General features: G+C 38.5%; 1 protein-coding gene across 5 annotated transcripts in view; it reads left to right on the top strand.

The window, feature by feature from the left end:
* The window catches only part of GFPT1 (glutamine--fructose-6-phosphate transaminase 1), a 65,311-nt gene that overhangs the window by 11,119 nt on the left and 40,127 nt on the right, over positions 1 to 14,065 (top strand). For 2 of the 5 annotated variants that reach the window (XM_032352317.1, XM_032352318.1), the window contains 3 exons: positions 632 to 729; positions 9,107 to 9,214; positions 11,370 to 11,477. In XM_032352317.1, coding sequence (XP_032208208.1) covers positions 636 to 729; positions 9,107 to 9,214; positions 11,370 to 11,477 — 310 coding nt within the window. In that variant the 5' untranslated portion in view covers positions 632 to 635. Of the gene's footprint in view, positions 1 to 631; positions 730 to 9,106; positions 9,215 to 11,369; positions 11,483 to 14,065 lie in introns of those variants that run through there. The other 3 variants (XM_032352319.1, XM_032352320.1, XM_032352321.1) reach the window with 2 other exon arrangements.

Genomic DNA, 14,065 nt, shown 5'->3' with positions numbered 1-14,065 from the left:
TGTACTTGAAAGAGCGGGTGAAATGGAGTTTTTGTAAATGAGGCCATATCTAAAAGCAGTAAGGGAGCTTACAATTTAAGAGTATCCTGAAATGTATCCTTAAAAAGATTTTTGTAATAATACCGTCTAATAGCTTTGGGGGTAATTGAGGGGTTCTGAGACTGGCTGCAAGGATAAATCATAAAACCAAAACTATTAACACGTTCTTGGAAATCATACTGGATATAAAGTAGTTGTATATATAGATATAAAGAAAATAATGAATTGCTTAATAAATATTTCCTCAATTGTGTTCCCTGGAAAGGGAGAAGTTAATAGGTGCTGGTTATGAGCAATAGAAGGTGGGAAAGAGTTTTGTAACACAAGTGTGGGAAATTCTGCTTTTGGAGATTCACAATTAGTGAGATTAAAGTTTCTAGAAAGTTCTACAAATAAACATGTTAACTTTAACCCAGTATTTCTTAAACCTTTAGTTATGGAACATTTCTTTCACCTTATCCCTGTTTAGCATCCTGCAAAATAGTGTTCTCTTTCTGTGGTTTAGGAAATTTTGACTGTATATTTCAGGTACATAGAAAGCATTAGAAGATATTTGAAGTGATGGGTTTATACTTGGTGCTTTGTCCTTCAGAGAGATGACTAAGATAAGAGAATTGCCTTCAAGGAGTTGCTGTCTGGTTGGAGGAAGCAGTGAATATATACAGGTGCAACACAAGAAATGCAACAAGTGTGAGTGTTTGCAGGCATTTCTTGTTCATTGTTTATTGGCATGTTATGGACTACAAGTGGACTGAATAGAAAATCAGAGACTAGTTATGGGAGGAATGTTCCATGTAATGCGGCAGTACTTTTTAATTTTTTAATTAATTTTATTATTTTTTTTAAAGTAATCTCTACACCCAGTGTAGGACTCGAACTTAACCCCAAGATCAAGAGTCACATGCCCTATAGACTGAGCCAGCCAGGTGCCCCAGCAGCCGTACTCGTATCTTGAGGAATAGTGCCAGCTGGTAGAGAATTAGTGCACTGTGAGAAATATCTTTGATGGCATTTACCCAGCAGTGAATGGAGTCATAAATAGGTTGAGAACTGTTGCCATGGGGTTTGAAAAAAGAAATAAGAATTCCAGGAAAAGGGGCCAAACAACAGTGATTAGAGGCAGAAGAGTTCCAAAGTAGTGTATTGATTTGGACAGAATCTGCAGAAGTAGAAGGTCATTCATGTTTAATATTGCAGAAAGAAGTTTATTGTATTTGGCTGTAAAGAAATCATTAGAGAAGTTGCATATATGCAGGCAGAGGAACCCGAGTTTGTCCTGAGGAGAAAGGCTTGCATACCAGCAGAAGAGGGAGTACTGTGAAACTGAGGTCCCCTGATAGAATTGAAAAGTTGAGTTCTAGAGCTGTGGTTTTTGACCTGTAAGCTGTGCAGTTACTATGGGTGTTCACTGATTGATTCATACTCTAAGCATTGTCTGTAAAGTTGTATAGAAGTTGTTCTAGATCATTGGATGATAAAAATTCAACCCACTATTTTGTACGATCCTCAAAATATTTTGAGGTAATAAAAGGTTCTGTATTTAGAAAGTTGAGGAATTGCTTATCAAGAGTTACAGGTAGGAGAGACTGGCTTCAGGAAATAGTGTGTGAAATATGTTTCTCTATTTTGAGCTCAGAGGGAAGGATAAGGCACCCTGGAGAGGGTTTTCCTATGCTTTGGACAGCTGTGATGTTCCAGCAGTGTTTGATGAGCTCTTTTTGGCCCTTGAAAATCTGGGGAAGAGGGTTGTGGATCTCTCATCAGGCTGTATCTGTATCCACAGCATGTCTCCAGGGTGAATGGCCTCTGGCTTACTGGAACAACATAGGAAGGGTTGGAGGGTATATACTGTTAAGATGAAGAGATGAAATTCTATATGAAGTTCTGTGAGAATCTACCAGAAACTGAGAAAGAAACTGGGAGGAGAGAAATGGAATAGTCTAGATTCTAGCTTTAGAATAATATGTGGGGAAGTTTGAAAGGTGGACAAGCAGTGAATTAACTGGACTGGCTAGCAGTTGGGAGGGCTCCTACAAAAGTGGGCCTGAAATGGATAGATGGACTTGAAGTGGGTGGACTCTGCTGTCGGCCTGCTCAGGAACCCAGGAGTAAGAGCACAGTGGACCCAGAGGGACTGGCTTGTCAGGATGCTGAAAATTGTGGTCTGATGGGATTGGTTAGATGGAGGAGGAAGAGATGGAATGTTTGAAGGCTTGTGAGCAGAAAGTGCATGCTTTTTCTCAGGAAAGATGATGCTGTAGGTAGGCTGTGAGGGAGTGTATAATTAGAGATGTCAGGGTTTGAACAGTGCTTTGAGTTCCAGCGTGTTAAATGTACGAGAGGTGTTAAGGAGCTCCTTCCAGTGGCAATGTGTATTTACGACACTTGAACCGGCATTTTTGTAAATAGGGTAAAGATCTTAAATAATTAAAAAACACTAAGTGAAATTCCTCATTGTGTCACTCCAAATGTTACAGTATTTTCTTGGTGTTTTTAGGATTGTAGAAAACATAATCTTGAATAATATTTTGTCTTTTAAAGGAATCTTTTGAGTAGAATGTGTCTCCATGATTATAATATTGAATATGTTTTATGATAAGCATCAAGTTGATGTGTGTAAGTTTAGTTGCAGCATTGTTTGTGATTATGAAGAGTTAGAAAAACCTCAGCCAGGGTGGACATGATTAGGTAAAATAAATCTATTATGGAGTAGTATGCAGCCATTATATTGAATAGAGTTGACGTGTATTTACTGGACACTTGTCACATTTATTTATTATTTATTTATTTTTAAAGATTTTATTTATTAATTTGACAGAGATCACAAGTAGGCAGAGAGGCAGGCAGAGAAAGAAGGGGAAGCAGGCTCCCTGCTGAGCAGAGAACCAGAGGCAGGGCTCGATCCCAGGACCCTGAGATCTTGACCTGAGCTGAAGGCAGAGGCTTAACCCACTGAGCCACCCAGGTGCCCCTAGACGGTTGTCACATTTATGTGTTAAAAAAAGTACCCTTTCGGGCGCCTGGGTGGCTCAGTGGGTTAAGCCGCTGCCTTCGGCTCAGGTCATGATCTCAGGGTCCTGGGATCGAGTCCCGCATCGGGGTCTCTGCTCTGCAGGGAGCCTGCTTCCTCCTCTCCCTCTCTCTGCCTGCCTGTCTGCCTGCTTGTGATCTCTGTCTGTCAAATAAATAAATAAAATCTTTAAAAAAAAAAAAAAGTACCCCTTCTAAAACCATGTGCGTGTAGCTTTATGTATGTATAGTTAAAGGATAGTACATATACATAGGTTAAGCGCTAAAGGATTGGGACAGTTTGTCGGAATTACAGTGCATATCTCCCTTGTATGGAGGTACGAAAGGAGATTTTCACAATTTTTTTTTAAAAGATTTTACTATATTTGACAGAGAGAACACAAGCTGCAGGTGCAGCGGACAGAGGGAGAGGGAGAAGTGGGGAGCCTGAATGTGGGGCTCAATCCAGAACCCTGGGATCATGACCTGTGCTGAAGGCAGATGCCTAACTGACTGAGCCACCCAGGCTCCCCAGATTTTCATAGTTCATTCTGTAGCATTTGTGTAATTTGAATCTTTTAAAGGTGATAGTGAATGAAATATAACTTGCATTATAAAAAAATTTAAAAATGAAAGTTAAGTGGGATTGCAAGATGGATTTTGATTCAGAAAGTATAAAATTTACAGAATGAATATGAACACTTATCACTGATAAATTACAATGTCTGAGGATTGAAAATATGGAAGTTGTCAAGGGGAAAAAATGTAAAACATTCTTATTTACAAGGACATAAATTCAACCACGCATAGGAACTTTAATAATTAGTCAGCTAAGCTGCATTCAGTTTTCATTTCAGGAAGGTTAATAGCCTTTCAACCAAGTGTGTCCTGACCCAGGTCATGTCTGAATGTTTGGTTAAGCAAGGTGCTCATCAGTGTGTTCACGTCATTGAATTTAAGTTGCAGTTTTCCAAGAATGATGCCTGTAGGTGCGAAGATCTGTATCCTTGGAGAAGATGCTTATCTCAAGAATATTCCATTAATAAGAAAACTTACACTCTGGAAGCACATGGTGATGTAGGAGTGGAAGAGCTCCTGTGCTCCCTACAGCTGCTGTGTGTGGTATTGGAGCAATTACCCCAGAGGAAGGGAGAGTTGATTTTTAGGCTTTTAGTAGTTAACCTAAAGCAGAGCTGTTTCTGGGAGGTTTGAGAAGACAAGTAAAAGACGTAAAATGGGGCTCATTCTAGTGATTTCTACTCTACTAAGCATCATTTTGAGTTGTGAATGCCTCCCTTGTGAACATGCCCTGCATGCCTGAGGAAAAAAAACAGGGTTTTTTGTTTTGTTTTGTTTTTCCTTGACCCAACTGTGTTACTTTGAATTTATATTATTTTATTTTATTTATTTTTTTAAAGATTTATTTATTTATTTATTTGACAGAGAGAGAGAGAGAGAGAGAGATCACAAGCAGGCAGGGAGGCAGGCAGGCAGAGAGAGGAGGAAGCAGGCTTTTGGCAGAGCAGAGAGCTCGATGCGGGGCTTGATCCCAGGACGTTGGGATCACGACCTAGCCGAAGGCAGAGGCTCTAACCCACCGAGCCACCCAGGCGCCCCAGTGTTACTTTGATTTTAGAAGACTTCTCTACATAGGTTGTCCTTTTCTTCCTTTCAGTCCCTGCATGGTTATTTAGGGAGAAATGTTGCTCCAACTTCTTCCTCTGTTCCTCCTCCTCTTTGTTCCAGGAGCGAACCAAAAGATGACAGTGATGATTATAGATAATAGTCTTGCTTCCTCTCAAGGAAAAAGCAGGTTTTGATTTGGAACATGATATATGGTACTTTATTGAATCTAGATGCCACAGATTGGGAAATTCACCATTATTATATAGATCAAAAAGAGAATATGAATGTCTTAAAATCAGTGCTGAAAATATCTGAAAAAGTATTCTCAAGATACTTTCAGAATATGATAGGCTAGATGGTCTGATTGTCTTTACTAGTGACAATCTTATCATCACTAATAAGGAACCTATGAACAATATAAAATACATACATTGTGAATAATTCTTGCTTCCAAATTTTAACATAACTCAGTTAAGTCTTTAGATCTAACTTCCAGTCTACAGGAAATAAAAGGAATAGAGGAATTGGTTAGACTACACTGTGTGGAAACAGACACAGCCAGGAGGTGAGGCAGTCAACAAGAAAATTGGCCTTAGCTTGCCAGTAAGTCAGTGAGTTGGGGAAAACAGTGTCTTAGGGAAAACAGTAGGGGAGAGACCATTCTGGATTCAAAGAGACTTTTGAGACATAACAATCAAATGTGAGGTAGGATCCTTTATTATATCCTAGAATGACTTTTTATAATAGGGAAATTTTATTTATATTTTTAAAGATTTTATTTATTATTTGAGAGAAAGAGTGAGTTCATATGAGCATGAGCAGGTGGGGTGGGGGAGAGAGGGAGGGAGAAGCAGGCCCCCAACCAAACAGGAAGCCTAATGTGGGGCTCGATTTCAGGACCCCGGGATCATGACCTGAGCCAAAGGCAGATCTTAACTGACTGAACCATAGGGAAATATTAAATACGAACATCGTATCAGGTGGTGTTAGTATTATATTCATAGGTATGATAATGCAATTTTGCAGAAAAATGTCCTCAAATTTTATATATTACTTTGCTTTTATTCTTAGCAGAATACAGTTGATCCTTGGGGTCAACAACATGGGGTTTGGGGTGCCCACCCTCACGCCCTGCAGTGGAAAATCCGAGTATAACTTTTGACTCCCCCAAAATTTAACTACTCATAGCCATGTGTTAACTGGAAAGCTCAACCATAATATAAACAAAGCTCACCAAAAATATTAATACATACATTATATACTGTATTCTTACAAAAGCTGAGAAAAGACAGTTATTAGGAAAATCATAAGGGAGAGAAAATACATTTACAGCACTGTACTGTATTTGTTGGAAAAATCCACGCATAAGTGGACCTGTGTAGTTCAAACCTGTGTTCAACAGTTGATTGCACTCTGAAAATGATAAGGCCCTTCACCAGGTTTCCAATTTTAATATGGTGGATACACCATACATAGAACAAAATCTTGTAAATGTTGTAACAAAGAAATGAGGCCCAGAAGAGAAGTGTAGTGTGTTTAGGTGTTTAAAAAATGTCAAATTCATCTGGAGTGATTCCAAAGCAATCAGAAGAATCTTCAGATACTATAGAACATCAAGCTGGTGAGGACTGTAGATGTCCTCAAATGTCAGGCAATATGTCCCTTGTGCTGTCACTTTCTCCTTCCTTGTAATACGTGTTGCTGATCAATCACGGCTTTCCTTCCTGTTTAGGAAATGGGGCCACTGAATCATTTTTAACAGTGTTTTCTACAGCCACTATCAGTTAATCCCTCGGTACGTACTGTGAAAACTATTTTACCACTTCTCAGTCAAACCCATTCATTTGCAGAGGTTTTGAGGCAAGGTGGTATGGTGGAAAGTTTTGAGGCCTACGTGAGTTAAAAAAGATTTGCAGGATTTCTTAGGTGAAAGAGTACTTTATGAGCTAAGAAATGTTTAGTGTGAATTTTATTTGTTTCTCAAATAGTTACCACTTTAGAAGTTTGTTTGTAGGTGGGTATTAGTTTAGAAGATCTCTTTTGCCATGAAATGATACTCAGGATCTGAAGACCCACACACTAAGCCAGTATAAACCAGAGATTGGAGTTAGAAATGGTATCAAAGTTCAATGCTATTATTGAGTTCTGTTTATTAAAAGTTGTAAATTTAATATTGCATCACTCTGAATTTTCCTTTAAAAAATGTGTTGAGTCTATAATTTGTCTTAAGAACAGTTGGTTTTATATCAGCATTTAAACTGACAAAAATTGGTATTCATTATATTCTTTAATTCTCCATATGTATTACTTTTACCATCAGAATTACATTTCTTAAAAAAAGAGAGATGACTTAGTATTGAGTTTTCTGGTTTGTGCTGCATTGTTGGGATTTGGCAACTCTGAATTTCCTAGAGGGCCTCAGGTGGCCAACAGTTCCTAGCAGTGTAATGTGTTTTATTGTTTAATGACTTTCAAACGAGCTCAGTTGTATCCTCCTCTAGCGGGTTATTTAGCTGATGCTCATCACTGTGGTAGAGTGTAGACTAGTTGACAATCAGTGTTTCATTAGATCATTTATATTACAGTCTTATTTTGGGAGCAGATTCATCTTTTGTGAATTGTCTTTTAATGGTATAATAAAAATACTTACCTGGAACTGATAGTTTTCTTTATTCATTTAATCTTTATCAAATGCCAGTGACCCATGGTGGGGGAAAGTGTAAAACCACATAGAAATTTCACTGAAGTCGGGTCATTAGTGCATTTTCCAGATACCTGATGAAGGAACAGCAGTGACATCAGGAACCGCAGCCCTCAAGCAGGGTTGTGGTGCTGTGTGACATGCTTGCACAACACATGGTAACTTAAAAAATCTTTACTGATGTAAGGTTTTAAAAAATATATGAATGGAGCCACCTGGGTGGCTCGGTTGGCTATGCAACTGACCCTCGTGAGGCTCCACGCTTAGCGGGAAGTTGGCCTGAAGATTCTCTCCCCTGTTTCTCCCCTGACTCACTCACACTTGTTCTCTCTCAAATAAAATATCTAATAAATAAAAAAATAAGAATATGAATGAAATACAGGATTGTTGTAGTGTTCGATCTCATACTGCCTTTTTTGGGAAGGTTCAGACAGTTGTTTTCGTTTTGTTTTGGACTGAAGTGTTTAAATGTGGATTTCTTTTTTTCTTTTTTTTATTTGAAGAGCATGATAGTTTATTTGAAAAAATTGCATCAGTCATGGTGATCATACATAATTGGCTTTTTGTTGGATATTAACTTTATGGTATATTTTTTTAAGTTTTTATTTATGAGAGGAAAAAAAGAGCGCGCATGTGCATGAGCAGGGGGAGAGGGAGAAGCAGACTCCTCACTGAGGAGGGAGCCCGACATGGGGCTTGATCCCAGAACCCTGGGATCATGACCTGAGCTGAAGCCAGGTACTTAACCTACTGAGCCACCCAAGGTCCCCATGCTGCCGTTTTTAAAATGTGGATTTCCTTTTCCTGTGTTCTGCCTGTTTGCTTTTCTGGTTCAGTTCACATTGTACTAGTCCTTTTATTCTAGTTTTGGTTTTCCAAATAAGTGCTTCTTTTTTATGAATATCATAATAGTTGTTTATCTTTTGGTAGAATCTGGTGAACAACTGGTTCATTCAAGGAATGCCATTTTCCCTTAAGAGGATTATATAAATATTTTAGTCCATTTTTCCCTATTATTAAATTATTTAGGTTGTATTTTTCACATCATCAATATTTATTTATGTTTATTTATAAGAAAAATTATTCCATCTGCCTAGTTTTGTAGGGTCCATGTGTTTCTTAAAATACTTACTTCAGAAAATGTTTTCCTTTAAACAGTGCTCCGGGCATAAGATATAAATCACAAATTTGTTGATTATTTAATTTTTTTAAATTAAATTTTACTTGACAAGGCGGTAGTGATGGAAGATAGGTGACTAGCTTTATAAGCTTCTTTGCAAAAGCTAAACATTTATTTTGACGTATTTGCTTCAGTCTTTTATACGAAGGAGAAATACCCCTTTGTAAAATTTTCACCACCTTTAAATAATTTGAAGTGAGAATTTCTTTCTTTTTTAAAGGTCACTCTAGGAATGCCTGGGTGACTCAGTCGGTTAAGCGTCTGCCTTTGGCTCAGGTCATGATCCCAGGGTCCTGGGATCGAGCCCCAGAAGGGGCTCCCTGCTCAGTGGGGGGGTCTGCTTCTCCCTTTCCCTCTGCTCTTCTACTTGCTTGTGCTCATTCTCATTCTCTCTCTCTCTAATAAATAAGTAATATTTAAAAAATAAAGATGATTCTAGCTTCATATTTCTGCACATCTTAGACATAATTATACAAATGAGGATTTTGTCACAGTTATGTCAATTTTGCTTCATTAGTCATATTCTTTATTAAATATTTGTTCATTTGCAGGTATATTTGCTTACTTAAACTACCATGTTCCTCGCACAAGACGAGAAATCTTGGAAACCTTGATCAAAGGCCTTCAGAGACTGGAGTACAGAGGATATGATTCTGCTGGTATTGCCTTTTAAAAAAATATTCTAGGTTCTGCATGATTCTCCAATCTAAATAAAGAGATGTTTTGTTTGTTTTAGTTGACTAGATTCTTTAGCATTATCTATTTGTTTCAACTAAAGTTAAAAAGAATTTTTGGTTTTTTATCATGTTTAAAGGGTTTATACATAGTATTTCCATAGTATTACCATTTATATTACTTCTTAAGGATGTCTGCCTTTGTTAAGAATGTTACTGTAAAAACATAAATCACTTGGGGCGTTTTCATGGTAGAACACAGTTCTTGAAGGTCTTGCTTTATAAATTATCTTTTTCTTTCCTGTGATTTCTTTTTCTCCAAGGAATCCCTGCTGTTGGCATATACACTTAACCTGAGATTCTTCTATCTTAAATAAATGACAAAGCAGTTAAAAATAACTTTTTATTTATTTATGTTCTATTCTGGCTGCTTTCCTTAACTGTGTCAGGGGTCCCCATGACCACCCTCAGTTCTGGTAACTCCTGAGGACGACTCAGCATATAGTTGAACTCGTAGCTATGATTTATTACAACAAAAGAATACAGAGCAAAATCAGCAAAGGGAAAAGGTGCATGGGGTGAAGTATGGAGAATAATGAGGCACAAGCTTCTGAGAGTTCTCTCCTAGTGGAGTCACACAGTATGTGCTTAATTCCCCAGCCAGTTATGGCAGTGTGTGGAATGTATGTCAGAGAAGCTCATTAGTCACTCAGTGCCCACGCTTTTTTTGGAGGCTGGTCACACAGACACCCTCTGCCTAACGTGTACCAAAATTCTAGAATCCCAGAACGGAAGCAGATGGTCAGCATAAGCCACATTGTTTGCACAGTTAGGTGCCATAAGCCATTCTTAATCAGTCAGGTAACCATCCTGAAATCCAAGTTTCCGGAGGCCAACCAGGGGCCAGCTTTGCAAGCAGACCTTTCTAAGGAAAGTGGTATCAGACTTGCTATGTTAAGTTTTTACTGTACTCTTGACATGGCCAAATGTAATGGGCATTTATTTTCCATGATTTCCCTTGGTTAATAGAAAGTGAGCTCTTCAGCTCCTTTGTCCTTAAAATTCTCTCCTTCCTTAGCTTCTCTGACATCACATACTCTCTAACATGCTGATTCTTTTTTGTCTGCTTTGAGGGTTCCTTTTCTTCCACTTTTTGCACGAATATTAATGTTTTTTCTAGATTGTTTCCTAGGCCCAATGTTCTTACTCTGTATCTTCGTGGGTGAGCTCTGACTTCATCAACCTCCTTTATTGTTGATGACTTACAACCCACATGTATTTCCCAAGCCACAGACCTGTATTTCCAACTGCCCCACAGAAATCTCTTCCTGGAGAAACCATGATATTACAAACTTGGCATGTCCAATTCATGCATGTCTTTCTGTGTTCCTTTATTCAGCAATCATTCAACAAGTGTTTTGAGCCTAGGAGGAATCCCGGACTCAGGCTGCACATTCACATTGCACCCAGACAGTTCTACCCTCAGTATCACCGATCTCTGTCTTTGTAACCACCGTTTGGTTCACGGCCTCCCCATATTTGCTTTGCTATAGCTAGATCTTCTGACAGCTGGTTTCTGCTCTCTGTCCCCTTCAGTCTGTACTGTTTCCAGAGAGAGTTTTCTCAACATTTTTGCCGTGTGATTTCTTGTTTTGAAACTACTTAGTGCTTTTTCAGTACCTTCAGGTAGCTTTTTCAAATTCTTTAGGAACGTAAGTAGAATTTTGAGAACTGTGTTTCCTGATGTTCCTTCCTTCTTCCCTTTCTGAGGTATGTGCCAGCCTCCTGCATTTCTCCATTTTTGCTCCAATTGCCACTCAACCTGTAGTACTTGTTTCTTTGTTGTTGTTGTTTTTAACCTGTAGCACTTTTATTATAACCAAAACCCACACTGTATTCTAATTATTTTTTCCTTATCTTCTGAATAGACTTGGAAATTTGAGGGAAACGATTGAGTTATTTTCATTTTTGTTCCGAGTAGCTATCATGTTTCTTGACATATAATAAGGTGTCAGTAAATTTGAATTGATGAATGAATGAATGAATTAAATGAAAAAATAATTTCTAATTAAAAATTTGCCTCACAATGATAACCTAAGTAAATTTCTAAATCTTGCTTTTCTGCCTCTCGATGAATTAGGTGTGGGAGTTGATGGAGGCAATGACAAGGATTGGGAAGCCAATGCCTGCAAGATCCAGCTCATTAAGAAGAAAGGGAAAGTTAAGGCACTGGATGAAGAAGTTCACAGTAATGTACTTAGTTTGAGTTTTGTCCCCTCTCCCCTCCCTTGACTTCCTTCTCCCTTCCCTACCAAATTCCCTTTCTTTCCCTATTTTGGGGTCCATTTTAAGTATAGTGGTATTTAAAGTTGAGGGAAGGGAAGAAAAGTATACTTTTATTATTGTCTCTACCAGTGTACAATGTACCTTAGCTTCAGAAATGACCAATTAACAAGGGAAGGAAATTAGGTACATTGTGTTCATAACAAGCTCAGTGTCCTAAAACGAAGTAACCGCGATTCCCGAGGAAGGACCTTTCACAGGACAAAAGGTATTTTTAGTGGTATCCTTATTCTAGTGTCTTCACTGGGTTGTCTTCACTCGGGAGTAAACGCCTCCTTTGAACATATAGTCAGTCTAGATGTTGCCTTTTAGTAGAACTGATGTAATCAGGTAAGTGTCATGTTTTTCCTTCAGGATTTTCTTCCCTGGCATAAAGTAGTTGTCTACATGCTTCAATAAAGAGGATATACTTCCTAGTATTTTGTTCATAACATTATGCTTATATATTTTAATTTGTCACAGGAAACTTAAAAACAAAAGCTTTGAAGTACATTGACTGAAAAAAACATTTAAAGAAAATTTGCCATAGGAGTGCCTGGATGGCTCAGTCAGTTAAGTGTCTGACTCTTGATTTCAGCTCAGGTTATGTATGATTTTAGCATCATGAGCTCAAGCCGTGCATCAGGCTCCATGCTGAATGTGGAGACTGCTTAACATTTCTTTCTCTCCCTCTGCCCCTAACCTGCTCTTTCTCTCTCTTAAAAAAAAAAAAAAACTCCTCCAAAACTCAAGAAACAGGCTTTTTTAATATACCTGCTCAAATGGATGCCATTGAATTCATGGTAAAGGAGTGCAGGTAGAAGAGGAAAATGATGAACTTGGTCACTTTTTATTTATTTATTTATTTATTTATTCCACATAAGCCAAACATTTAGCTTTGTAGTACTTGCTGAACATGCTAGATCAATACTTAATTTGCATGTATTGTGGGCAAGATTAGCTTAGGGATGAGGCAGACACCCAAATAACTGTACTTCAAAAACTGTAGTATAAATACTTGCTCTACTGTGTATACGAAATACTATATACCCGGCTGATTATAGTAGGTTCCACAGGAGAGGAAAAAAAAACCCAAGTTGCTTAAGGATTCAGGGGAGAGCTAGTTCCAACTTGGAGTTGGGGTTGGAGAGACTTGGTATACGGAAGGAATGGCTGCTGTTTTCCGTTTGGGCAGTGAAGGTGAGCAGGGAGGACCTTCTGAGTAGAATAGCGTGGGCAAAGATAATAGGGAAGTCACATTTGATGGAATGGTGGGTAGTCCTTTTAGTCTGCATTATTGGTAGATGACTGCGGGAGGCTGGAAGGCAGACTGCAACCAGAATCACCATCTTTGCATATCAACATACTGAAACAGGCCGCCTCCTGAAGGAAAGTCAGGAAGGGAATGGAGAAATGGGAACTTGCAGATATTGCTGGTAAATTTGTGATAAATCACTTTGAAGAGGAAGCTGGCAATGCCTAAATGGGAGGTGCCTAAACCCTGTGACCAGCCGCTTACCATCTTGGGCATCTACTTGAAGGAAACTATGGACAAGGAGACATGACAACAAGATTCATTGCAGCAAAATGTAGAAACAGCTTAAATGTCTACCAGTAAGAGAATGGGAGATTAAAAAAACAAAAGAATACTACCATTTGCGGACCCATGTTAGTGTATTAGATGTTTGAAGGCACAGGTGGGAAAACTCTCCATGAACTCGAAAATCCCCTGGGGAGGAATGGGATGAGGCCAGGGCGTAAAGGAGGCATCAGCTGCAGTTTTTACATTTTAGATCTGAAAATCTAAAGCACAGATGGTTAGATGTTCGTATTTGTCAACTCTGGGTGTGGGTATTTGTGTGTTTGTGATTACCCCTAGTAAGTTCCAGTGTTTGACCTGTTAAAGACAAAAGAGAAGGAAGTCATCTCAGAAAAGGTCATTAGATTGCTTATTGGTAACTTCTGACTTGGATAGTAATAGCTAACACTTATTGTTGCTTTCTGGGTCCTAGGCACTCTATTAAGTAACTTACTAGTCCTCAATATAACCCATGAAGTACGTAAAATTACCATCCTTATTTTACAGATGAGGGATTTGAAACACAGGAGTAAGTACTGTCACGGGGTAGGTGCTGTCACTGGGTGGTGTCAGCAGTAAAGGCAGTGAGGTTTAGGGGCAAAGGAAGACTGCTATTTGTAACAAAAATGTAAGATTTTAAAAATATTTGGTGTCATAAGATTTAAAGCATAAATGGCTATACTTTAACATTTGTTATCTCTGGATATGGGTGTTTGAGTGTTTTATTATTGCCAACAAATTTAATATGGTTGAGCTATTTTTTCTTTAAAAAAAGGATGACATCTGAGAAAGTTAACACAGAAGACAAGAGCCATAGGGGTGCATGGGGGGAGGACAGAAGATGCAAATAAGCAAATTACAGAGTGATCACCGCTCAGAAGGGTCAGGGCACAGGTAGGAAGTTAGCCTTTATAGGAGTCACAGGTGAAGGAATA

The sequence above is a fragment of the Mustela erminea genome, chromosome 7 (assembly GCF_009829155.1).
Source record: "Mustela erminea isolate mMusErm1 chromosome 7, mMusErm1.Pri, whole genome shotgun sequence".
Lineage (NCBI taxonomy): Eukaryota > Metazoa > Chordata > Mammalia > Carnivora > Mustelidae > Mustela > Mustela erminea.
The sequence above is the reverse complement of the archived record's forward strand: the minus strand, read 5'-3'. Positions and strand labels throughout refer to the sequence as shown.